This window comes from Pinus tabuliformis, chromosome 8 (assembly GCF_031772625.1).
Source record: "Pinus tabuliformis cultivar Carrire ecotype Pingquan chromosome 8, CPIR1, whole genome shotgun sequence".
NCBI classification, from domain to species: domain Eukaryota; kingdom Viridiplantae; phylum Streptophyta; class Pinopsida; order Pinales; family Pinaceae; genus Pinus; species Pinus tabuliformis.
Genome location: NC_142294.1, coordinates 1070438552 through 1070465286, shown reverse-complemented (window position 1 = coordinate 1070465286; position 26735 = coordinate 1070438552). Strand labels below are relative to the sequence as shown.

The 26735-nt window shown below is 38.8% G+C and overlaps 2 protein-coding genes and 1 pseudogene across 6 annotated transcripts; all 3 read left to right on the top strand.

Moving 5' to 3' along the window:
• Nucleotides 1–355: 355 nt before the first annotated feature.
• Nucleotides 356–2549, top strand: LOC149239033 (U3 small nucleolar RNA-associated protein 18 homolog pseudogene; annotated as a pseudogene).
• Nucleotides 2550–2887: 338 nt separating this feature from the next.
• LOC149239032 (protein DETOXIFICATION 16-like) lies at nt 2888–14522 on the top strand. 4 transcript variants are annotated; one of them, XM_089373304.1, is made up of 5 exons: nt 2888–4205; nt 13232–13783; nt 14017–14103; nt 14219–14275; nt 14392–14522. In XM_089373304.1, exons 2-5 carry the CDS (start codon nt 13530–13532, stop codon nt 14396–14398), a joined length of 405 nt encoding a protein of 134 aa, XP_089229430.1. In that variant the 5' UTR covers nt 2888–4205; nt 13232–13529; the 3' UTR covers nt 14399–14522. The 4 variants fall into 4 exon arrangements, with proteins under 4 accessions (XP_089229430.1, XP_089229429.1, XP_089229427.1 ...); XM_089373303.1 differs by having other exon boundaries at nt 14203–14275; nt 14392–14449; XM_089373301.1 differs by having other exon boundaries at nt 14219–14404.
• A 76-nt stretch (nt 14523–14598) lies between these two features.
• On the top strand, nt 14599–22234 carry LOC149239031 (putative serine/threonine-protein kinase At1g01540). 2 transcript variants are annotated; one of them, XM_089373298.1, is made up of 6 exons: nt 14599–14741; nt 14854–14972; nt 15442–15612; nt 16263–16440; nt 16552–21573; nt 21680–22234. In XM_089373298.1, exons 2-5 carry the CDS (start codon nt 14893–14895, stop codon nt 16783–16785), a joined length of 663 nt encoding a protein of 220 aa, XP_089229424.1. In that variant the 5' UTR covers nt 14599–14741; nt 14854–14892; the 3' UTR covers nt 16786–21573; nt 21680–22234. The 2 variants fall into 2 exon arrangements, with proteins under 2 accessions (XP_089229424.1, XP_089229425.1); XM_089373299.1 differs by having other exon boundaries at nt 14603–14741; nt 16263–16386.
• Nucleotides 22235–26735: the final 4501 nt, after the last annotated feature.

The following is a 26735-nucleotide window of genomic DNA, read 5'->3' as shown; positions in this document are numbered from 1 at the left end:
TGCTATATAAATATATCAGCCATTTAATTTATATAAATATAATACCTAAATTAAATTAACTTCTAATTAATTATTATTATTATAATATATATTTTTTTAACTTCTCCATTTATTTATAACTTCTTAACCTCTTTTATTTTAATTTGAAATTAAACAATTACAGTTTGTTGGTTTGTTTTTTTCTTTTTCACTTCTCTAACTTCCTATCTTAACTTGAAATTAAACTTAAATTACAATTTACCTTATTTTTTTCACTTCTCTTTTTATTTATAACTTCCGAACACCTTTTATCTTAATTTGAAATTAAACATAAAATTACAATATACCTCTTATGTTGATTTGAAGTTGGATTTCAAATTATCTACACAAACATATGCGTACTCACAGTACAACTTTCGGACTCCAAACCCTAAACTAGCCTTTTAAGGTACACTCCTCTCTGCATCAACTCTGTTCGCTATTACCAGAAGTCTAGGTCTAGAGCGGACATGGCGAGCGCCCCAGGGATGATGATGATATCTCAGAACGTTAGCTTGAGAGCTCCCCACAAGCACAGGGCTACGAAGGAGAAGGAGAAGAAGAAGAAGCGGCAAATAAAACCGGAATCAGCAGAGGAAGACCAGAAAAAGCAACTGAATGTTTTTCAAGAAGACAATAGAGAAATGCATGGTACGGACCAGAGCGATTCAGACGATGAGCATGAGGAGAAGAAGAATACAGTCCGTAGTAGAACTGCGAGAAAGAGGAAAAACAAGCTGTCGAGAATTGAAACAGCGGAGATGGAGAAGGACAAGGTCGAGCAGAAGAGGCTAGAGAGCCTTCTGTTTGGTAGCATCTATGACCAGCAGCTGACTACCGAGTTGGGGAACGAATTCGACCAACTTCAAGGTGAAAATACTCAAGAGAATGACGCAGCCGCGTGGTTCACTGACAGAACCCCAGGATCCCAAATAGATGCATTCGAAAAAGAAGATTTAGAGCTACACAGTGAAGAGGGTTTTGAAAAAAAACCGGTCTGGATTGACGAAGAAGAAGCCGAGACAAAGGTAAATATCACCAAAGCAAACCGTTTGAGAAAATTAAAAAGACAGGAATCGGAGGATTTGATTTCGGGAACTGATTATATCAATAGGTTAAGGTCACAACATGCCAAATTAAACCCCGGAACTGAATGGGCAAATCTGGATAGAAAAAAGGAGGGTTTTGGGTTCGATTTTGATTCCGATACAGAATTTGAAAATGGGTTTAGGGTTAGCGAGGGTTTTGGTGGATCCGAGTATGATATATTGAGGAGTAATGACGAGCTTGTTGTAAAAGGCAAGCAGCAGTTATTGACCGGTCAGATTGAGTATTCTATGTTAAGGGATGCAAATGCAGAGGACCCCTCGAATGCGGTTATACAGTCCGTGGGGTTCCATCGAAATGGGCAGTTGCTACTCACAGCTGGATTTGATAAGAGGTTGAAGTTTTTCCAGATTGACGGGAAAAGGAACCCCAAAATCCAGAGTGTGTTTATTGAGGATCTTCCGATTCACAAGGCTTCATTTTTGCCCGACGGTTCAAAGGCCATTGCTGCAGGACGCAGGAAGTTCTTCTACAGTTTTGATGTGGTGAAAGGTACGTTGGACAGGATTAATTGTTTGATTGGTAGAGAGGAGAGGAGTTTGGAGAGCTTTGAGGTGTCAACAGATTCCAGCATGATTGCATTCCTTGGGAATGATGGCTATATAATGCTGGTTTCAACAAAGACTAAACAGTTGATTGGGACCTTGAAAATGAACGGAACATCTCGTGCACTTTCCTTTGCTGATGATGGAAGACAGTTGCTGAGTTCGGGGGGAGATGGACAGGTATATCATTGGGATCTTCGAATGAGGAAATGCATTCACAGGGGGGCTGATGAAGGTTGTCTTCACAGTTCAGCTTTGGCCGTTTCTCCCGACAGTAATGTATTTGCCACTGGGTCAGACTCGGGGATTGTTAATATTTATAACAGGAATGAATTTCTTGGTGGCAATAGAAAGCCAATGAAAGCCCTTACAAATCTTGCGACTACAGTGGATAATTTGAAGTTCAATTGTGATGCACAAATATTGGCTATTTGCTCGAGGATGAATAAAGAGAATATGAGATTGGTTCATCTCCCTTCTTGCACAGTGTTCACGAATTTTCCGTCAACTAAAAATCGTTTGCAGTATGTACACTCGCTAGATTTCAGTCCAGGTGGAGGTTTCTTGGCGGTTGGCAATGCTGTAGGAAGAGTGCTGTTGTATAAGCTCCATCATTACGAACACGCTTGATATGAGAACCAATGGGGCTGTTGGCAATGTTTCCGCAATAGTGTTGATCCCTACTTGCACTGCATTAGTCAAGCAATCAAAATACTTTGTGATATTTTCCTAGATTTTGAATGTATTGAATCGGGTTAATGCATTTTTAAAAAGATGCGGTTCTGCATAAATTTGATATTTAGAAGGCCAAAATTAATTGGACAGAACTAGAGTTCCATCCATGGCATTGATCTTCTGACTACTAGCCACACTAGTGCACGTTGTCACTTACCAGCATAGTGAATTTCAGAGTTCGTAGCAAGAGAGAAGTGCTCTATTAGATTTTTTAGGAATTTACAGTTGTGGTGCCATAGTTGTGGCATTATACTACCCTCAACTGTAAGGAATTTTGCTTCCTTCTGTTGTCAGTCCACATCTTATTGAATCAAAGATAATTTCTGAATATGAATGTTTTCCTCCATGTTAAGAAGTTTGGCGTTTACCTGTTTTGGATTGATGTTATAAGTGGTATCGATATAATTTTCTGTGATTGGATAGTCAATGGCTGTGAAATCTTGATGCAATTCCTGTATGACAATGCTTCCACTAAGTTGTTTTACACATCTCTCATGAATGTGCCAAAGAATCAATGCAATATTTGCTAATTTGTTTTACATAGCTCTCAAATGCCTTTCTCATAATGGAAATCCCAAGGAATCGATCCTATTTATAGTAGTTGTTTGGTTCTATGGGTCCATAATTGCTTTATTAAGGCCTAACGTTTCAACATTTGCAGCTGAGTACTTTAATCGTGATAAAAAACCTACAATTCTTTGCTTTTTCTCTAATGCCCAGTTCGAGTTTAGAGTACTTTAATCGTGATAAAAAACCTACAATTCTTTGCTTTTTCTCTAATGCCCAGTTCAGTTTAGAGTAATATGTGGCGTTTGGCAGATGTGTTTCTGACTTTTAATTTTACCATCTCAAAAGGTCAGGATTTTGGTTTTTCCATTTTAAACAGTCAGTTTTATCTTTCTTGTATTTGTTTGGAGTTGTTGTATGGTAATGTAAGCCATCTGGAACTAAGTTGCTGTATGGTAAATTAAACCATCGGGAACTAGAGGAATTTCTTAATTTTTAAATGAAACGATTTATTTCAATATTTATGTGCGCAAAGGTCACAAACTATTCCTAGATCCTGTTTGGGTGGGTTTGATATTTAGCAAAGAACTTCTTTGGGGCTGAAGTTTAAATTGCTGTGGATGAAAAGAGTTGAAGTCCTTGCCCAGTCAGTTACTACTAAATTAATATTGTTGCATAGACATTTGATCATATTAAACCTATTATAGGAAATTTGAAGTCTGTAAGAGGCCTGGAACCTGTTTTGTTATAGTTAACTTAGTTGTTCAATCCATGTCTAACATTTTATGTAAATTATAATTTCATCTTGTAACACCAATATGCATGTTGATGTCATTGTTCATAGATAACAGAGTGTCTTTTATATCTGTTTTAAACAAATAGAATGCTTCATTTATGTTGTTTACAACTATAAGATTTGATACTTCCTTGTAGATAATGGTTAATCATCTCTTGGGAAAATCCATTGCCTGGTTGGGCATACATTTCAAGAGACTAGACGAACTCAAGAGTCTGCAATAAGCAACAGTTCTCTATTACCATTGATCATTCTTTTCTTTCTGCTAAAGTTACTTTGATGGGATTACCTTCTTTATAATTTGTTGAGATATACTCTAGTTTGGTTGTAGTTTATTCTTCTCTGCATTTTCTCGAACGTGAGGATGTTAATAAAATTTATTTTTTTCAATGGTTTGTGATTTTAGGATAATTTCCTATATGCCTTTTTTAGAGCTTAATGGAGATAAGGGAAGAGCATGTTCGATGTTTCTCTCTTCCCATCTACCGGTAACAAGAGTAAGTATTATGCTTTTAACCTCATCCATGCATTTGTTAGGCCATCTACTTTGACACTTAATTATCTTCTTTTTTCTTAGATAACAATTCTTTGTAGATAATTTTAGATTTGCCATTTCCTTTCATTTTTTTTCATATTTCATATACATTTAAAAATAGCATTTCAACTTATGGACTATAAAAAAAGGTTCTGTTATGTTGGAAAATATTATCTCAACATTTGTGGGATATATGCCATTGGTCCTCTTTTCCCCGAGGCTCATTCCGCCATGGCTTTTTATTATATTACATGTATAAAGAGGTGATCCAGATGTGATATTCATGGCCAAATCTTTACTGGTACGTTTGTTAAAATTGGCAACTAGGGCCAAACTCTATGTTGGTAATCTTATTTATGGCAGCTGATATTTTTCTTGGATTCCTCTCTTTGAGAGGTGTAGGATTGATCTAAAGATCATTTGATTCCGACAAGTATTCATGGAGATATGAATTTATTTGTGTTATGGAACAATTCGTTAAGGTCGGCCAACAACCAAATTGCCCCCACTTGTGCTCAATGTTTTAGTATAAATAGAGGTGTCTTGAAGGTCATTTGTACACACACTTCTTGTGATCTCTTCCTCTCCATTTGTCTTGGGATTTGGTGGGAGGGGAGATCGTAAGAAGACAATGTTGCCCTAATGGAGATGATGCTCTAAAACAGTCATGGACATGATGCCTTAAAATGCAGTCATGGAGATGATGCCCTAAAACGCTGTTCAAAATGAAGCTGCCCTAAATGCTGTCGACAATAAATCTGCCCTAAATGCTGTCCATAATGAAGCTGTCCTGAATGCTGTCCACAATGAAGCTGCCCTAAACGCTGTTCATGATGAGGCTGCCCTAAACTCAGTTATGGTGAAGTCCTAAACGCAGGTCTAAGAGACCTTATGACGCTGATCTATGAGACCCTAAAACTGCTGTCAATGTGCCTTAGCCGCAGGCTTGTGAGAAGATTTATTAACAGAAAGAGGAGACATATATACAGCCTATCTAACGCTGAAAGCAGGTCTAATAAGAGACCTTAAGACGCTGTCAAAAGGAAGGCTATTTGCTGTCCTAGTTATCTACAGCAATCCTATATTACTGTTCTGAAGAGTTATCTACAACAATCCTATATTACTGTTCTGAAGAGTTATCTACAGCAATCTGAAGACACCTAGCCGCAACAAGATGATCTCTCGGAGGAAAGACTTCAGACGAGGACAGTATATGGATCTGCCTTCTTGCAATGTATATCAGTTATATATATATATATATGGATCTGCCTTCTTGCAATGTATATCAGTTATATATATATATATATATGGATCTGCCTTCTTGCAATGTATATCAGTTATATATATATATATGTCTGTACTCTTTCATGGTTTGATGAAAGTAAAGTTTGAAGACAGCATGATGATGAATGCTGTAACATAATAAGGTGCTACATAATGCAAAGAGGTGCAACATGATGTGATGGATGCAGCAGCATGGTATATTGCTGGGAGTTGTCTTAAGTGCGACTTTTTGGAATCTTTTACGGTGGGTTTTTCCGGTGTAATTTCTCTAAAATCCGGCAGGAATTTATTGAAATCACAAGCTTGATGGGTAATCCTGTGCAATCGAAGTGCCCTAGGGGTTTTCCAGGGTGCTGAATCCATATATACAGTAAAAAAAACTAGTTTAAATAACATAAATCAAGATTTCACCTCAAATTTTTCCACCGGATTTCGGCACCAGAAAGTCCAACAAGTCGCACTAAAGACAACTCCATATTGCAACAACGTGGTTTATTATTGCAGTATGGTGCAACACTATGGTACAACATGATGATGGGCATGGATGTATAGCAACAACTCGATATTGCAGCAACTTTTTGGTGTTGGGTACAGCAGTGATGGAATGGTGCAGCGATATGATATGATGGGACAACATAGTGATAGGGTGCAACAATATGATATGATGGGATAGCATAGTAATAGGGTACAACAACATGAATGTATTGAAGTGCAGCATGAAGGATGCAGCATGTGTACGATGGGTGCAACGTAGTGCATAGTGATGTGTACAACAATCATTGGTGCAACATAGTGCACAGGGATGGGTACAACAGTGAATAGGTGTAGCATAGTGCATAGTACAGTGATGCATAGTGCAACATGATGATGAAGAGCAACATGTTGGGTACAACATGATGAGGTACAACTCAGTGATGGTGCAGCATGGTGCAACACAGTGATGATGGACATGGTATGATGGTGCAACATGGTGTAGCACAGTGATAGGTACAACAAGGTGATGGAATCACCTGTGTTTGAATCAGCTACCTGATGTGTCATTTTTTTAGAGAAGATCTCTGCTCTTATTATGACAAGTCAAAATGTTGACTTTTGATGTATACATACTATCTTTCTCTCTGCTGAACTATTGAAGAACATATAAGACGAATTGATCGAGGGTTTCCCCACATTGGGGTTTGTCCCCTGGTTGGTGCTACATCTTGTGTCCTCTTGTCTTGGCTTGTCTTTTGCGATTTATGTTTATGTTCTATCTGCATTTTACATCATGTTAAATGTGATAGCTAATCTGGAATTGATATTGAGTTAATTTAAAAAATTGAAGTAAATTACTCTCAACATAGAACATACCTAAAATTAACAACTTCGTTCCCTAAATGTGTTGCAAGCATATAAAAATGTGAATGATAATTTGCCTGACAAGCTTATTTCTAATAAAGAGTTTCCTTGTGTTACCACTTGGGATACTAATCCGTCTTGTTTTTCTTCTGTTAAGTTTCTTCTTGCAGAAGAACAAATGCTCGTAGATTTGTCTCTTTCAACATACATTTATGTGTTTTTTTTATCATGGACCATATTTCTACCCGCTCTATTTTTGGGGAAACAGATAAATCTCTTTGGTTATGACTCTCACTTTATTATAACCATTATTTTGGTTGCTACTCTTGGGTTTACTGTATATTGTTGATGCACTTGTAAAATTTTGTGTTTCAACCGCAAGTCTCTTTTTCTTTGACACTATTCAAATTGAAGTCCATGTCTAAAATTGAAATGGCCAAACTTCAGTACATGTGTACAAGTTGTTTCCTCGAGGTACTTGTCCCCAACTGCATTGATTGGGTTGGATTTCATCTGCAAACTTATCTTTCTTTGTGATATATTAGGAGGATCAATCAATTAGGAACACAACTATTTCTATAAGATAAGTATGAACGAAGCAATTTTCCATTGTTCCCTGCATGCACATACAAAAATTTTTCTTCCTAAGACGATTGCATCTAGCTTCTTACATTGCGAGTTTAGATTCCTAAGTTGGTAGAACATATTTCATTGAAAGAGGCATGGAGAGACTTGGCTCAGCTCTGGTTCATGGCGATGAGAGAGATTTGTTGAAGCAACCGCTTATAGGTGAAAATGGTGAGGAAACTCAGCTGCTTTTCACGTTTGGAGACGAACACAAGCCTGGTATTTATGAATTAGAGCCTTCTGATGATGTGAAGTGCACTCCAAGTGTTGTATGGGAGGAAGTCAAGAAGCTGTGCTGGATAGCAGGGCCTATGATTGGAGTGAACCTGTTGCAATATTGCTTGCAGGTGATATCTGTAATGTTGGTGGGGCATTAGGAGAGCTTGCACTTTCTAATGCTCCTATTGCTACTTCTTTTGCATGTGTTACCAGGTTTCGTGTGTTGGTATGATGACAAAATTTTGCTATCATTCTGTATTTTACAGTCTAAACTTATTTATGAGGTTTCTTTTGATTAAAACCCCATAACAAGGGAGGATTATTAAAATAAGCAATTGCCTAGATATATTGTTTTTTCTCTTCTTTGATTGTAAGCCCACCAACATGTTGGAATTTCTAAGTCTAACAGTTAGAAACCCTTCATGTACTTCACTGATTTATTCTTACCTACTTGTTCTGTTAATTAACAAGTTATTTACCATGTAAATATTGGAAATAAATACAAGTACATGCTCAACACATTACAGATCATCAACTTAAGGAAACAAAACAAGCACATAAGTGACACTGTTGTTTTTGGATCATGTGCCCGAAAAAACCGAATGTGGGAAAACCGGTGCAACTATCTGAGGGTTTTATTATTATGCAGATTATGAATACAATCTGGGTACCAAAACCGGCTCACCCAACAGAGAATAATCTCGGCAATAGTACCTCTTTATTCAGAAGCAGATATTTCGGTTGAAACCTCGGATAAACACTCCGACAGCTTCACAACTCCAATCTGCCACACGAAACCCCCAGTGTCAGACTCTAGGGATAGCGTTAGCCCTTTCTGGCCTAGCGTTTTCCCAGCGTCACTCTGGCTTGGCCTGCGTTAGCCTTTGGAGGCACTGTGTCAGCCCTTTGGCCCTTTGCATCACCCACGCTGGCCCTTTGAGGCACTGAGCAGCTCCTGGCTGCGTTTGCGTGAGCCCTGGTTGGCTCTGCGTGAGCCCTGGTTGGCTCTGCATGAACCACTGGCTGGTTTTGCGTCCCTCACTCTCGGCAACTGCATTGATCCTCTTGGTGCTATCTCTGCCTCTCTGCTTCTGTATCCACTGCCCCTCAGCTGCAACTCTGATCACTCTCTTGACTTCTTTAGCAAACCCAGCCCCAGAAAGTCGAAATCTTGATCAACTCGATGTGTTCTCCAAGTGACCTTCAAGCCTCCTCTTATACTTTTCTCGTTGACAAATCAACAGTCGAGATAAGTCCCTAATCGACGGCTAAGATTAGATCTGACTTGATCCATGACTTTTGGACCATTCTAACACAGTTTTATATTAATTCGCATTAATATCAATGTTTTACAACTCCGACTCCGACTCCGACTCGGTCGAGGATCGACTCCGACTCGGTAATGACTCGGCCGGCTCGATTTCAATGACTTGGTCGTTGTAAAAAATACATTAAATATTTATTTTTTTTATTAAAAAACATAATTTTAAAGATTTTCATTCATGTTTCCAAACACACAGCATTATAATATAGATGGAAGGCAACTTTGTATCCATCTGGCCCACATTTGCCAAAAGAAACCTAGCTGCAGGCATCGAGGGTATCAAACCCTATTACAAGCTTTAAAGGGGACATTTACCCTTGACGCTGGGGGTTTAATAGATTTATTGTTGTTAATCATATATACTGATATTTTATTTACAGGCCTAGAGATGAATTTTTGAGGGATTGGTGTGAGTTTACATTGAGAATTTGTCATTTGTGACTATCCCTGTTGATTTACAGGCCTGATTATCTTTCCTTACCTTGGCCACTGGCTTATTGGGCATTATCACAGGTCTAAAAGGCTTATTTCTCTTTTCTGCAGCCTTGTCTCCCTCAGCCACCAGCATCTACAGGGTCTCTTCCTTAATGTATACAGTACAGGGCCAATAAATTTGTAATTGCAGGCTCAACGTTGCATTCTGAAGGGGTCACATTGCCAAATTGGAGTCCAACATTCATATCCAGGCTGATTCAATGTTCATTGTACCATATCTTAGGCCTGGTGTTTTCCTTTTGTCTCTGAAGCTCATTGTTAGTTGACTTATGCGATAGTAGATAGCATTATTTCTCTCTTTGTGAGTTATCTTTCAGATGCATTAATTTGTCAAATTGAAAAATCACTGTTAACAATAGCAATTATCTATCTCATTATATTGTGATTTCACTTGTCCTTCTTGCTGTCATAAAACGTCAAAGTGAAATTTCTATCTTGGGAATCCTGCACTGTAGCTCCCTTTGTCGCTCCATCCGCATCCGTCTCTACTGACATTTGCCAGTACTGCTACTCCTCTTCGGGGCTCCTGTAGCAAAGGTCTAATCCAAGAGGCTGGGTACCTCAAGGATCTTGCCCCTCATTGCCTGTAGTCTGTTTGATTACAGCTCGATGTCTCCCCACTTCCACTCAAGTGGTGTGTGCACTCATGGCACAATCATTGTCTGTCTCCACTTCCTTCTCTGCCCTTGCTGGCATAGCCTTGGTCTCGGAGGTCTCTCCCTTGCTCTTCTTCCTTGGACACTGGGTCACATAATGACGCAGCGCCCCACAGTGGAAGCATTTGACCTTCGAGAGGTCCTTCTTCTTCCGTTTCTCCTGCTTTCCCTTAGATGCTAAGGCAACATCTACCTCCTCCTCCTTCTTGATTCTGATCCCCTTGATGCTGCTTCCCGCCTTGCGTAGCCTTCTGATCTCTTCTGGGCGAAGAGCTGCCCACATTTCCTTCCAATCTGGAAGGGTTGCCCTGCCCAGTATGCTCTGGACAAACACCTCCCAGTCTTTTGAGATTGCGTTCAAGGTTGTTCTCACCATCAATTCTTGATCCAGCATGGCTCCTATGGAAGTCAGCTGATCTCGGATCTCCTTCAATCAACCGAGGAAGGGGTCGATCTGTTCTCCCTTTTGCATCTGGTATGACTGCAGCTGATTTTCTAGTAACATCCTTCTCTGCACAGAAGTATGCTGGTACAATTTCTTTAGGGCCTCCCACATCTCATTTGCCGTGTCCTTTTCGGCAATATGTGGTACTGCATGGTCCTTGACCCCGTAAAGAATGATGCTCTTGGCCCTCACCATTGCTTCCTTGTACTTGTTGTTATCAGCTGGGTCAACTGGGATTGCTATTGTCCTCAAGGCGAAGTGCTTGACACGATTCTTGTCTAGAACGGATAAGATTCTGGCCTTCCAGACTACGAAGTTTGAGGCTCTGTCTAGTTTGTCCTGGTCTCTTACCCTGTTCACTGCCATCTTGCTACTCCTCTACTTCCCTCCTGGAAGTTCTTGGTGTGACTCCCTCTGAGCCTCGATTTCCCTCTTGGAAACCCTTCTGCCAATGTCGAGATGCCCCCACTCCGATCGTTAGTGCAGTTGCACCACTGATCCAGATTTCTCGGCTAGAAATCCTCGGTAGCAACTCCCTCCTCCTTGGCCTTGCCCTGTTAGGTACTGTTTTGACTACAGTACCCCACCAGCTCCACTCTGCAACTTACCCACAACCTCCTAAACCCCAACAAACTGAAGGTTAGAGCTCTTAGGCTCTGCGCAATCAGGTACTGGCTGAAGTGCTCCCTTAGCCAACTACGTCAACCCTCTTGGTCTCTGCGTGAGCCTTTTCAGCCCTCCTCAGTCTCTGCGCTAGCCTCTTCTTGGCTTAATCTTGATGATGCAGGCACTGTGTTACCCCTTCCTTGCTGCTACTCTGTCACTCGGGACAACTGTTTTCTACTGCTGCTGCTTTGCTCAGCTGATGTCCTTAGTTCTCCTGTGATCTGTAACCACGCTCTAATACCATGTTGGAATTTCTAAGTCTAACAGTTAGAAACCCTTCATGTACTTTACTGATTTATTTCTACCTACTTGTTCTGTTCATTAACAAGTTATTTACCATGTAAATACTGGAAATAAATACAAGTATATGCTCAACACATTACATATCATCAAGTGAAGGAAACAAAACAAGCACACAAGTGACACTATTGTTTTTGGATCAATGTCCTGGAAAAACCCAATGCGGGAAAATTGGTGCAACTATCTGAGGGTTTTATTATTATGCAGTTTCTGAATACAATCTGGGTGCCAAAACTAGCTCACCCTATAGAGAATAATCTCGGCAGTAGTACCTCTCTATTAGGAAGTAGATATTCTGGCTGAAACCCCGGATAAACACTCCGGCAGCTTCACAGCTCCAATCTGATCCACGAAACCCCTAACGTTAGCCTCTAGGGAAAACGTTAGCACTTTTTGGCCCAGCGTTTGCCCAATGTCACTCTGGCTTGGGCTGCGTCAGCCTTTGGAGGCACTGCGTCAACCCTTTGGCCCTCTGCGTCACCCACGCTGGCCGTCGGAGGCACTGCGCAGCTCTTGGCTGCCTCTGCGTGAGCCCTGGCTTGCTCTGCGTGAACCCTTGGCTAGTTCTGCGTCCCTCACTCTCGGCTACTGTGTTGATCCTCCTAGGGCTATCTCTGCCTCTCTGCTTCTGTATTCATCGCCCTTTAGTTGCAACTCTGATCACTCTCTCGACTTTCTCAGCGAACCCAGCCCTAGAAAGTCAAAATCTTGATCAACTCGGTGTGTTCTCCAAGTGACCCTCAAGCCTCCTCTTATACTTTTTTTGTTGACAAATCGACGACCGAGATTAAGTCCCTAATCAATGGCTAAGATTAGATCTGGCTTGATCCACGACTGTTGGACCATTCTAACACAATTTTATATTAATTCACATTAATATTTTATTTTCCCTAAGCTTAAACTTAGGGACTCCATTAAAAATACTAATTATTTTAATATCTCCCAAACTGTTTAGAATCTGTGCAAACCCTTTTTGGGTATTGGAGATCTCATGTGCTTTAGCCTTTCCACCAATTTTCGTGGCTAGAGCACATCCGATGCTACCCCAAATCAACACAACATCCCAATGACTTTGTACTGTCAATGATATCAATGACCTTGCACCAACACAGGATAAATTTATTTGGGCCATCCTCTTTCTCTTTTGAAATTTATGTGAAGTCTACCCAATATGGATCAAATGCTGCAGATTCTGCATATCAGTTCTGAAAGTCTCTAAAGACCTATTTGAGGAACTGCATTTATCTAAGTAGCAGGTTAAATTTTCATTTCAATCAGGTGTTCTTGGCAGAGATTGATATTCCACTAAAATTAAATTGCTTCTTCTATGTAATAAGTTTTGCAAATGAGTCCGTGGTGTGATGGAAAGCAAGAGGACTTCTTCCTATACCATCGCATAAAAGTGTGCATAATCCATCTCAATTCACTGACCACTTTAAAGTGGCCCTTGATGCAGCTTTAATGTTATAGTTGCTTCAAATATGAGCTAATCAGGTTCATTTTGTTTGTAGAATGATATGTAGGTGAATGCACTTCAGTATAGTTAGAAGTGATAAATGGATCTTTTAGGCCTTGAAAGTTCTGAACAGTAGACTGATCAACTTTCCTTTCATTACTCGTGTGTCTCTGAACAGATGGGGATGGAAAGTGCATTAGAGACAATTCGTGTATAATCATATGGAGCAAAGCAATATCATTTACATGGGATTCAGAATCAGAGATCAACTTTTGCCCTTTTTCACGTGAGCATACTGCTTGCAGTGATATGGGCATATATGGGACACGTTCTTGCAGCCCTTGGGCAAGACCCTTTAATATCTTTTGAAGCAGGGAAATTTGCAAGATGGATGATTCCCAGTTCGTTTGCTTATGCAGCTCTTCAGCCCCTTGTGAAATTTCTTAATCACAGGGTATCGTCATTCCAATGATGCAATGATATTAAGCTCTGCAATAACTCTCTTTTTGCATGTCCATGTTTGCTGGGTAGTGGTGTTCAAAGTTGGATTACGTAATAAAGGGGTTGCATTGGCAAACAAAATTTCCAATTGGCTGAATGTAGCACTTCTGTCACTTTATGTTACAGTTTACCCTGCATGCCAGAAGACATGGACATCCTTCTCAAGTGGAGCTTTATATGATATCAATAGATTTCTTGAGCTTTTTATTCCGTGTTCAGTGATGATCTGGTATAAGAGTCCTTTTCCTTTGGCTCTAGAGAGTAGTTGAATTTGAAAAATTCATGTATTGCTTCAATCTCGTTTTCTCTTTTTGCTTATTCTACTACTTAGCAGCTTCAAGGTGTTCAAATTTTTAAAATTTTATCCAGTAGGAGTCAATTTTATGTACGAAACTAGACATGAAATTCTTAGTCATGCTATTATGTTCTGTTCTATGTTAATACATCTATGTTTGTCAACAGCTTGAAGTACTGGTCTTTTGAAATGCTTATTCTCCTCTCTGGTTTGTTCCCTAAACCACAGCTTGAGATGTCAGTTCTCTCCATCGGGTAAGTTTGTCATAGCTTACAAATTTATTATACATAAAGCTTCATAATGGCATTTGCTTTTCCACTGCTAATAAACATTTTATTTTGTTTTGAGCTCAGTTCTTCTTATTTGCAGCCTCAACACTGCTTCGCTTGCATATATGATTCCCTTTGGTCTGGGTGCTGCTGTGAGGTTCGTACACCGTACAGCTGATTCAAAAATCTCATGAAGAGCAAATTTTCTAAGGATATTCAGTTGCCAGCCTTAAATTTTGTTAATAATTTCAATTCTAGCTTTTTACATTGCAGTACATGAGTTTTCAATGAATTAGGAACTGGACACTTGCTGCACAGTTCTCAGTGCATGTAACACTTTATATGCCAGCCATGGAGGCCCTCGTGATAGGAACTACTTTATTCTCGATTCGAAATGTCTGGGGTTATGCTTATAGCAATGAAGGAGAGGTAGTTCACTATGTTTCAAGCATAACCCCAGACATTTCGAATCGAGAATAAAGTAGTTCCTATCACGAGGGCCTCCATGGCTGGCATATAAAGTGTTACATGCACTGAAGGAGAGGTAGTTCACTATGTTTCAAGCATGATGCCACTACTTGCATCCTCAACCATTTTGGATGGCATCCATGGTGTTCTATCAGGTAGAAAATCTTTCCCATAGAGTTCTTCAGATCTGGAATAGTCTAGAATCACACTCACCCACACACACCTACCTCAGAGGGCATGTTTTGTAAAATTTCAACACCTTTGCAGGTATTGCTAGAGGATGTGGATGGAAAAAGTTAGGTGCCTATGCAAATCTTGGGGCATACTATATGGTTAGCATTCCAATTGCAGTCAGTTTGGCCTTTGTACACTATCTTCGTGGCAGGGTCAGTTTTATCCTTCTCTGCTTGATTCAATTTCTCCTTCCAATGTTAATAAGTGGAGTACAGATGCAAACGTTACTCAAATTTAAACTCCTTGTTGATAGATGATTAAAATCATACTTTATAAGAATGAGAGAATGAATGAAACACTATTTTATACTGGGAGTCTCGCTGTTTTGATCAAATTTCTATTTTCCATAGCCCATAGATATAATATATTATATACTTGATGGGATCACAACTCTCCCTGTCCTGAAAATAGTTGCTCAACCTCCGAAATGGGTGCCTAATATCACCTAATATTGAGAGCTACTATGGTTGGATGCTCTGTTGTTTTTTTTCCAATTTTCTGGTCTGGATATATATGTAAATTGTTTGAAACTAGAAAGAAATTGAAAAATTGTAAGATGAAATGGCTATGCATCGTTTATAGATGCTGTTGTTACTGATTTAGAGTCATGGATGTGTGCAGGTTAACATATTTACATGAAGGGTTGGAGCCCAAGGTTGTTCATAGAGATATAAAATCTAGCAACATTCTCCTGGATAAGCAATGGAATGCCAAGGTTTCAGATTTTGGGTTGGCCAAGCTCCTTGGATCTGAGAAAAGCTATGTCACAACCCGGGTAATGGGCACTTTTGGGTAAATATTGATCCCTATCATGCTATCTGTTTTCAAGGCCCAGTCTTTGGTACTAAACTTCTAAAATGTTTTCTCATTTGCTAGATTATTGACCTACAAACTGAAGGGAATCATTAGCTATGGTGCATGGAAGAATCAAGTTTATGCTATTTTTTCCCTTTTATTATGCGGTTAGAGCATACCAATCTATGGGACTGGGAAAAACTTAGACTTGATGAGATATCGTGGGGGTATTAGGGATCTCTGTTGTTAGTCATATTACTGGCAGTTGATGGTGTTTTGTGATTCAGTTTTGATTGTATATTTTTGCGTTAGAGTATACCTATCTATGGGACTGGGAAAAACTTAGACTTCATGAGATATTGTGGGGGGGTATTAGGGATCTCTGTTGTTAGTCATATTACTAGCAGTTGATGGTGTTTTGTGATTCAGTTTTGCTTGTATATTGCATTTCTCTGTATTAGTGGCACCGAGGAACCAATCAAAACCATTAGCTTTGGTTAAGGAAAGAAACATGGTTGTGCAGTCTTTCACTTTTATTATGCGGTTTGACCATACTGATTCATTGGACTGAGAAGTTAATAGGATATTGGGTATTTGAGATTGTTGCTATTAGATTGATGGTGTTTTACGGTGCCTTGTATATTCAGCTATGTTGCACCAGAGTATGCAAGTACAGGAATGCTGAATGAGGGAAGTGATGTCTACAGCTTTGGAGTACTTACCACGGAGATTATTTTGGGAAGAAGCCCAGTTGATTATGCAAGAGGGGAGGTTAGAATATACAGTTCCCTTCAATCCATTCCTAAATTTCTTCAGTACTTTCATGTAACCTTCAATCCATTGGTGAATTTCTTCAATACTTTCATTTAAATGAACCGAGGCATAACTTTAAAGTCTCAAAGAGGAATGAATCTGTTTGGATTTGAATATATGCAGGTAAACTTGGTAGAATGGCTGAAAATGATGGTGGGGAGCCGAAGGTCTGAGGAAGTGGTAGATCCATTGCTCGAGGTTAAACCCTCATCCAGGGCATTGAAACGAGCATTGCTGGTATCCCTGCGTTGCGTGGATCCAGATGCTGCCAAGAGGCCAAAGATGGGCCATGTCATACACATGCTGCAGGCAGATGAATTCCTGTTTTGTGATGTATGTTTATTATTTGAAAGTTGAAACAATAGCCATGTTGCTCCAAAGTATCAATGACAGTACAAGTTTATATATAAATGAGCAAAAACCATCTGATATATATGTATACACAGATAATTAATGGTGTATGCAGAGTTTTAAAATTCGGCTGGACCGAATCGGATTCGGCCGAGCCAGACCCCTCGCTGGGCCGGCTTGGTAGAAAAACCGGTTCGGTGGCTGGTTTGTTACCAAACTAGCTGAGCTGACCAAGCCGGCCGAACTGAGCCGACTGAGCCAGACCCCTGGCCGGTTTGTTAAGTTGTTCCGGTTGGTGGATGGGGAAAGATTGGTTATGGGCTTCATTTATGAGGCTATGGATCAAGCAAAGGAGCAAATAAAGACAACATACAAGGATAGAGTGGCTAAGTATGGGCCCATTTGGGAAATCATTGATCAAAAATAGAACAATCAACTCCATCGCCTTATACATGGCACATGCAGCTGGGTTTTTTCTGAACCCAAGGTATCATTATAAAGCTCTGGAGGCAGAAGCTTCACTGAGGAGGTTAGCAGTAGCCAGTGGTATTGGTGCCTAGTGATGTTTTACAGTTTACTTTTGTTGTAGAGGCCATTTAGAGCCTCCTTGGTTATGTGTTTTTGTTTTGATCTCTATATCAGGTATGTATTGGACAGTTTACTGGGTGCCATTTTGATATAGTGGATATATTCATGCGCCTACTTTGATCATATGTTGTTTTCTCTCTATATTCTAATGCATCGTGTTTCTCTATATTCTAATGCATTGTGTTTGGAAACATGAATGAAAATCTTTAAAGTTATGTTTTTTCATAAAAAAATAAACATTTAATGTATTTTTTACAATGACCGAGTCATTGAAATCAAACTGGCCGAGTCGATACCGAGTCGGAGTCGACCCTCAGCTGGTTCTGAACCCGAGTCGGAGTTTTAAAACATTGGTATATAGTATATCTATACTCTGTTTACTTTAATAGCTGGTTGCTCAATGCTTATTATTGTCATTGCAGGCATTCCATAGTAATATAATCTGAAACTTGGATTTTGTTTGGGCAGGATAGGCGCCTAGGCCGTGAGGCTGCTACCCGAGCACTTAGAACCCAGTGAATGACAGCATCTCGAATCCAAACAGTGAAAACACTAGCAAAGGTGAAGACAGCAGCCCTAGTTACAGAACAAGGCAGGGATTGTGATGACGATCATGGGATTTTTCTTAATTTCACCACAGATTTTGTTCAGCCTCATGTGCCTATGCTCCCTCAAAAGTAGACCTAGACAGTTTGTTGATCATAGTAAGCTGATATATTATATCATAATTATGGTGTACATTTGTTATTTGAAGGCCCTGTAACATATGACTGACCAGAAACACCTGAATGGTGCCTTCGTAATTCGAAAGCCTCTCATTGGTAGAGGCTTGATGGTGAGCTGAATTGACCACAGCCGGTGATCTATTGGCTCCCTAGTCTTCCAAGGGACGAAATGATTCTTCTTCCTTGTGACATTTTTCGTCTTTGTTGCACGCGACTAACGAACCAGAGGATCCAATGGCAAAAAATTCAACAAAATTGCTGATGGCAGAGTAAAACTACCAAACCTGCCAACGAATTTCTGGATGACATGAGAATAAGGGGGCGCATTGAGTTTGAGAAAATCCTCACGAAAGAGGCTCTGCAATTCATTGCAGTCTGCAGATCTGCAGCGTAAGTTTGGAGGCTGTGTGAGTTATAACATGGCTTGCAGAAAGGAGAAGCAATCCAGATTACAGATACAATAGAGGTGAGCTCCCAGAATTCGATCCCTTGACCAGAGCAATCAGGGAAGGAGATTGGACTTGCTCTGCTACTCCTAAGGTGGTGGTTATCGAAGAGTCAAAATCACTGCCCCTGTGGAGAGGAAGATCATCATTAATGCTCTGAATTCCGGGGCCAAAGTCTTCATGGTAAGTTAAAACGTACTGCAATGCATTCACAGATTGATAACTGGATTTGCTGTGCAGTATGGCCTCCATTGGTTCTTTCTGAAAAATAAATGCAAAATTTGTTCATGGTTCAATGACTGGATTTGCTGTACTTGGAGACCCCAGTTTTGGGGGTGCTTTGGCCCCCATTAAGAGTCTTGTCACAAACCAGGCCATCCAAAATCAGCCTACCTCACTGGACGTTCCCTTCTATGGAGCAAAATATTTCTGACCCAAAATCTGATGGCTCTCAAGGTGGTCCCCATTCTCATGAAGGAGGTGTACAGGAAGGTGCTCTGAGGGAACACTCATGCTCTACTTTTGTTGATAATTTGGAACAACGGAAGGAGAAGAAGAAAAGGAAAAAGCTGAAGCGGTTACACCTCCAGTTAGATCTACTTGGGATATCCGAATTTTAGATTTGAGTTATATTTGTTTTTGTTTATTATATTACATTGAACTATACCCATAATGAAATATACATCACCAAGTCAAAGTTTGAGTATACTGGCTACCCCTTCTTACACTGTCCAGGTGAACGAGCATATCTCCCTTGGCTCCAATCTTTAAGAGAATCTGCCTGAAAACTGCAATCTTGGCTGAAATCTGGACTATCAACTGTAATTTCATCCAAAGAAATGGGTTATGCTTTCCATGAAATTGGCCTTTTCTAAAAGCGGAAATGCCAGACTATTTTATGATCTTCAAAAGGTCTATACCTGCCTGTCTGACCATCCATCTGCATGTGTTTTTTCCTTTTTGATTGTTGCAGTAACTTGACCGATGTACTGTTCTATTGCTTGTGCTGAAAAATTTAATGGAATCTCTTCACTTTTTTAAAAGCTGTGATATCAACCTTTTTCCTTAAATAGAGGATGGCTTTCACTCCTATGGTGTCCCAAACACTTCTTCCTACCAGACTTCCATTTGTCTGATCTATTGCCTTTCTGAATATTATCATAGCCAGATTGATATGTACTTCTATTGCATGTGCTTTAAAAATGTTTAATGAAGTTCCTAACGCTTGCTAAAGAAAATGCCTTTCACTTTTATGGTGTCTCAATCGCTTCTTTCCACATGACCTTCCATCTCTCTGATTTTTTGTCTCTATGATTATTAACATAGCCAGATTGATATGTTGTTCTGTTGCCCGTGCTTTAAAAAAATATTCTTCCATTAAAAGTCACTTGAGGTAGCCTTAGTTAAAAAAAATGCTTGACAAACTTATGGTGTCCCATACATCTGCCTGTTTAACCATCCATCAGTTAGAGATATTATCCTTTGAAGATTGTCGTAGTTCAATTGATGTGTTGTCTTTTCCATAAAAAGAAATACCTGTACATCTTATGGCATCTCAAATGCCTGTACTTGCCTTTCTGACCTTCCATCTGTTTTAGTTTTCGGCTTTTAAAATATTTTAATAGCCCATCTGATCTTATGCTCCATTTCATGTGCCTAAAAATCTAATGGAAAATCCTAATTCTTCCTTTTTGAAATTTTCTTTTATTTGTTTATCTATTTTTTATTCATTCACACTGTCAGACTGTAAAAAAGTCGAGCTGATTTATTGCATTGTTACCTTATGGTCCAGAATCTTTATTTTTAAGTTCTAATATATGTTCTTGAGCTTTTCAGTTATTAATACAATCTCTTTTTCAGTTTTTATAATTGCTCCATTGATGGTCATACTTGAATATACTTTGAAATTTAAGGAGTTTTATTTTTCATTTCATTTGACACACTGTTTTGCATATCCTGTGTATGTTCTCAAATTGAGTTGGCATTTTGAAAATTTCATTACCTGATTGTTATACTGGGATCGCATACTATGACAAATCCAATTTTCTGTTAGATGGGTTATATCCTAGTTTTTCCATTATATAATTGTTCTCATATATTTGCAAGTACTATGACAATCAATGGATATAATAGCCTTTTCCTTTTTTAAATGTCATTCCCTGCTGGTCTTTTGAGGGAAAGGTTTGGCTGAAAGTGAACTGTTTGATTTGAAATTTTGTTGAGCTGATGAATTATACTTGAAAATTGCATGTGATCAACACAATGGCAGTGTTGAACAATTTATCATGGCCACCTTGGATGCTTCAGAAGTAGCTAGAATATCGGGAAGAAAGCAGTGATGAAAAAACCCACTCTAAAAGTGGAAGCGGACTAGGTTAATGATTTGGCTATGTTGTGTTTAGTCATTTTCCTTTTTGGAATGCAATTTTAAAACAAATTAGGCTGTAGCGCCTGAGAGTAATTTAGGTTGTCCAATTCCCACTTTACTAGTGTGTTTAAGCTGTGAATGCTTCTGAAATCTCATCTGATTCCATGGAATTTGAACCTGCAAATATTCAATCTCTGAAAAGTTCCATAGCCACAACACTAACGTCTGGAATTTTGATTCTATCATTGGGTAATTGGGAATAGGAATATGAAAACCACGATGCTAAAAACTAAATTTTTATTGATAGGAGGAAACTAATGGGTTTGTGATTTTGCCATACAGGCATGCATTAATAATGCCTTCTGCTCAAAATATATGGTTTATTCTAACTTGTTTTTTCTATCAGGATTTGACAGAGATTTGAACAGATGACAATAAGTGAAACCCAGAAATTCATTAATATTTCCTTCTGTTCAAAAAAGATGTTCGGTCCTAACTGGTTTTATAAGTTTATGATTTCACAAAGGTTTGAACAGATGAAAGGAGTGAAACCCAGGAACTTGCAATGGCATTCAGATTGCTTGCTGCATCAACACCGGGGTCAGGACTAACATCTGATTTCTTGCCAATTCCGTGGCAGGACATGACAATGCCACAAATAGAGAAGGTAGGGAGCTGTGAAGAAAATAATCTACAAATTCTTGGCTTTGCAATAAATGTGATGATGCCTTTACAGTTCAGTTCAATGCTAAATCGTTTCCCATGTTGTTCAGATGCTAGAAGAAACGAAGATGTTTTCTCTGAATGAAAAAGTGCATGACTGTTCAGAGTGCGGGAAAAGTTTTGCCACACCAAGCAGCTTGAAGGACCATTGGAATGAGCATAGGTAAATCATATGGAGCCTTTTCACTTCTGTTCTAAAATATGAAGTTTTTCACTCAGGACTCGCTGTTAAATGCACTTCGCTTGGGGTAGTAGGTGAAATAAGGTTACCATTGACCTTTGAGGGATGATTAAAACTTCTTTTGCTTGGGGACGATTTATTTCTTCAAATACTAAAGCAAAGACAGATGCATGGTGGCAAGGACTCAACATTTCCCAAGATATGGGTGCACATTCAACTCCATGATGATTGTCAATCCAAAAATATCCTTCCTATATTTTTTTCTGGAGGCTCCATGATTATCGATCCAAAAATTCCTTTCTATAAGTTTCCCTGAACTGCAAGAGTAATTTCCAAGGGTACAACTAAACTATGCTTTTGCTAACAAGACCAAGTCGTTTTTTGAAAGTAATTCTATCCCAAGCTGTTGTGATTAGGTGATTTATTCTGCTAAATTTGTCCAAGATATGCACTTAGGCCCAACCATGAGGAGCCTGCTTTATGTAGTTGTGCTGTCAAAAGGAGTGAATGTACCTATAATGAGATTTGAATTTTGTTAGGGGATTTATTCTAGCAACTTTTCCTGGGTTGCACTTGGCTCAACAATAAGCAGCTTGCTTATGCACGCGTGCTGCTCACAAGGTGCAAACATGGCTATAATGAGTTTTGTACTTGAACTTTGTTTGTAACTAATAATGATCCTGTTGATAGGGCAAACAGAAAAGTATTAGTGGAAAATATATTTTTGCAGCCTCTCCTGGTGGACATAAAAGAGGCAATGTCCTTTGAATGGCTTTCTCTTCAGCATATTCTCAGAGAGCTAAGCTCCCAAGCTGACAAGCTATCTAAAGAAGCTCGCTTTCTGATCTGGTACTTTTAACATCTCATAAGTTATGGATGTGGTTATTCATAATTCCATGGATATTTTTTTTCTTTAATCCTTCCCCATATTCTGCTCTGTTTATTTTTGTCCTGTAATGATTATTGTATGCTCTGGGGGCTTATGTTTATCTGCAGATTTTGCACATATTGCTGTAAAGTGTTGAAATGTTTGATGTATGAGGTCTTGATTTTTTGAAACTACGTGTTTTGTTTTACTGAATGGATCAGGGTCTTTGACTAGTCCCTACTTGGGATGCAACATGTATATTCACCCATGAATATAAAGATTATTTTTCTCTTGGAAAAATAACTAATAATGACTCTGCTTTACCAACCAACCAAATACTATTAACAAGTAAAACTGGCTATATGAAGGGGTTTCATTGAAATTGTTTTTTTTTCGAGTGTTGAAATGCTTGCCATGTTTTAAATATTTAATTGTTATATGAAGAGGTTTCATTGAAATTGTTTTTTCCAGTGTTGAAATGCTTGCCATGTTTTAAATATTTAATTGCTTGGAAACTTTTCAAATAACACAATGCAGAGTAATGCCAATGTGCACAATTGCAAGTCAACGCATGCCATCATCACTGAAGAAATACAGTACTCAACACGACACAATTAGAAATTGATGTTGCAGTACCAAGAAAGCCTGCAAGTTGAGTTTCTGGCAGAACGTTGTGAAACAAAGTCACTGACGATACAATACACAACACTACACAGTTAGAAATTGATGTTGCAGTACCAAGAAAGCCTGCAAGTTGAGTTAGAAATTGATGTTGCAGTACCAAGAAAGCCTGCAAGTTGAGTTTCTGGCAGAACGTTGTGAAACAAAGTCACTGACAATTTTACCAGTAGCTGTTTCCTACCATAAACATCCAGACAAAGCTGTGTCTGCAGAACTTTGATAGCCTATTACAGCAACAATATAGCATTAATAAATTCTCTGAACCTTTTAAATAGGAAATTTAACGTGTCCTAGGAATAGGACAATCTTAGATGCATCTTTCCATGAACATAATGAGATAATGGGGTCTTAGGAGTTCAGCCCCTGTTGCTATTTATGGAAAAAAATAAACGATCCACTAATGCTAAGGTAAACACCATTTCAGATAAAAGGCAAGGAAGCATGGATAACATTTATGAAGGGAAATGATTAAATATCCTTGATCATCTGCAGTAAAATTTCATTCCATGTATCTATTGGGCCAGGGAAGCACCAATGCAGGCAGTCAGTTGGAACTAGTGTTGTGAACATCTCGATAACATCCCGATTTTATCTTGAAATCACGATTTTTTGGGCTAGCCGATGTTTCCAGACTTTTAAAGATATTTTTATGGTATCTTAATTTTGCCGATGTTTGTCAATTTTTACCGATATTTTCCCGATTTTTACGATTTTTTGGCTTTCCGGACCCTTGCCAATTTTATCCCAATGCCGATATACGCAACATTGGTTGGAACAGGGTGTTTGCATATCCTCTCTGATATAAAATCAGAGTCCCAAAATTTTCTTGGATGCTTGTCTGGCCTAAGTAGAATGCAGTTTGTAGTACGTTATATAAACCAGCTGTGCAATTGAGCCATTGGGAGCCTCTTCCTTCGTTTCATACTTGAACTCATACACAACTATCTTGTGCATCTATTTCTCAACATTGTTGAGCTTTACCTCATCCTTTTTGTAGGGCATTGTCTTATTGTATGTGCCACGAGTCCCACTGGCCATTTTCAAAATAGTCTATTGTGAAAATTTGCAGGGAGGCAATGTCTTTGAATACCGACAGTAAGCGGATCCCTTTGAGTGCAACGTGAATAACATGTCTAAAGGAGAAATAGAAGCCCAACTTCACAACTTCAATTTCGTAACCATTGTGACAACCTGCTACTTGATTTTAGAAACCACTAGCTAGAGGATAGAATGATGGAATCCATCTTTGGTAGTGAAGTCACCTACTCTGGGTTAAAAACATCCGAATGAATCTTGATTACTCCTTGAGGGGTGACCTTAACTCTACCCCTGTGTTTTATATAAGATATGGTGACTAGAGAACCATAATGTAAAGTTACATGATGCAAAATATTAGTACACATTTACATTAGCTTCATCTTTATATGTGGTTTTAGGATGTTCTACCTGCACAAATTGAATACATTTTCAATTAGACATGAAAACCAAGAAAACCATATGAATATAAAGACAACCTTCTTGTTCTGTAATGGGTTGTTTTGATCTTCAAACATACATGAGAAAGCATACACAATAGAGTTTGCATCTGATTATGAGCGACATAATTGTCCTCAAAAGCCCTCAACTGAATCAATGGTTTATGAGAGGCCTGCTGGAATTGTAACTAGTTTCGGTCTTCATAATTCTTTTTGTACTCATTTCAATATGCATCCTATGTAACAAACAAAAGAAAAAAAGAAGATGTTATTATTATAAAGCATGAGTTTCATGCTCGTTGTTGATAGTCTTCTAGGTAAAAGCATGTTCTTCAAGTAGTTGAAATGTGTAACTAGTTTCGGTTTTCATAAATATGAAATATACTCTTGATTCTTGTATATTGTAAAAAGAAAAGAAAAATTATTATTGTTATTTTGTAGTATGGGTTTCATGCTCAAGATCATTTTATTTATAGATGAAGCACTCAGTGCTTCTACAACTTTGCCATAAAGTCTAGGAGTTAAAGAAGTCATTGTCATATATAAAGACTTTATTGGGCATGTTGTATCATGTAAACGAATTTTTTGTAAGTCATAAAAGTGTCATAAGACTTTCACCAAAGACCAAGTCAGCTTGCATAAGAGAAGTCAACCTACAAGCAGTGAAGTCGCTTGACCTCATTTGAAAAGGGAATCCAATCAAGTTTGATTACCAAGAAGAAGAAACCTAATAGCCAATGAAAAAGAGGAGAAACTAAGGAAGGGAAATCAAAGTGATAAGGGATTGTTTTATGGTTGAATCTTCACGTGCAAGAAAATTAGGGCATACTACTGTTGCAACAAGATCAAATTAAATCCACATCAAGGCGCTGAATAGAGTGTAAAAAATAGATCAATTGGCAAGCCGAGTTGCTAAGAGAGGAGAATCAAGCCAAGCGAAGGAGTAAAAGATTATAATTCTGCCCTAAAATCCTCACGTGCGAAATTGCAAGAATTACAGACACGCTGAAAGTTGTAGTATTGAAGTAGTGTTTGAAATTTGAAGGGTTGAAATTTGAAGTGAGGAAGAAAGTTTGACTAGTGTTGACTTTGTAGGAAGTAGATTCATCAAAAGGAGGTTTGACTTGGTCTTGGAGGAGTCTTGGTAGTGGGTCTTAGGTTTTGGAATTTGTCATTTGAAGATTCTATAAGAGAAAAAATCTTGTGGGTTTTCCTCTCAAGAGGAGGGATTTTGGTTCTCGCTAGCAACCTACATTTTGTGGCCTTTTGTCTCATTGATCTTCATTGTTTTGGTAGCCATTTCATGATTAAAGAACACAATAATAATCAAGTGAAAGAAGCAGCTAATAACAAGTACATCAAGTTAAAGAATATCACTAACAATTATCAATGTAAGAAATAAACTTAATCTAGCCGCTTCTAGATTTCTCAACATGATAGCAAAGCTAAGGTGATTACAACAAGAAGGCGACAACTTGAAGATCATACATTTGAAGAAGGATATATAATGGCCAAACTCAAAGAGATCATCAAGGAGAACTAAGAAGCATCAAAGAGGACCCTTTGCCCCATCACAAGGATCACATCATCTATAAGGAACACAATTTTGAAGAAGAAGAAGACCCAATGGACTCTACCTCCACTCAGAAAGGATTCTACATTTTGAAGCACCTTGAGAAGCCTCCACATTCTACATTATCCAAAGGAAGGAAGAAGAAACATTGGTATCATCATTAAAGAAATCAAGGTGATATCCCTTTCATTGAAGAACGGATCACATCTCAAGCCTACTTGAAGAAAGGAGGTCATCAAGAAAGCATTTTCAATAGTCAACATCATCAAGAAAGCATCAAGTGGAAGATATCATCATCAAAGAAGCATCTTCACTTGACAAATAAGTA

Coding starts and splice junctions, on each gene's coding strand:
- LOC149239032 (XM_089373301.1), top strand. CDS start 13,530: ATGATATTAAGCTCTGCAATAACTCTCTTTTTGCATGTCCATGTTTGC. Junction 13,784..14,016: donor CCGTGTTCAGTGATGATCTG/GTATAAGAGTCC, acceptor GTTTGTCAACAG/CTTGAAGTACTGGTCTTTTG. Junction 14,104..14,218: donor ATGTCAGTTCTCTCCATCGG/GTAAGTTTGTCA, acceptor TCTTATTTGCAG/CCTCAACACTGCTTCGCTTG.
- LOC149239031 (XM_089373298.1), top strand. CDS start 14,893: ATGCAAATCTTGGGGCATACTATATGGTTAGCATTCCAATTGCAGTCA. Junction 14,973..15,441: donor TACACTATCTTCGTGGCAGG/GTCAGTTTTATC, acceptor GGATGTGTGCAG/GTTAACATATTTACATGAAG. Junction 15,613..16,262: donor CGGGTAATGGGCACTTTTGG/GTAAATATTGAT, acceptor TTGTATATTCAG/CTATGTTGCACCAGAGTATG.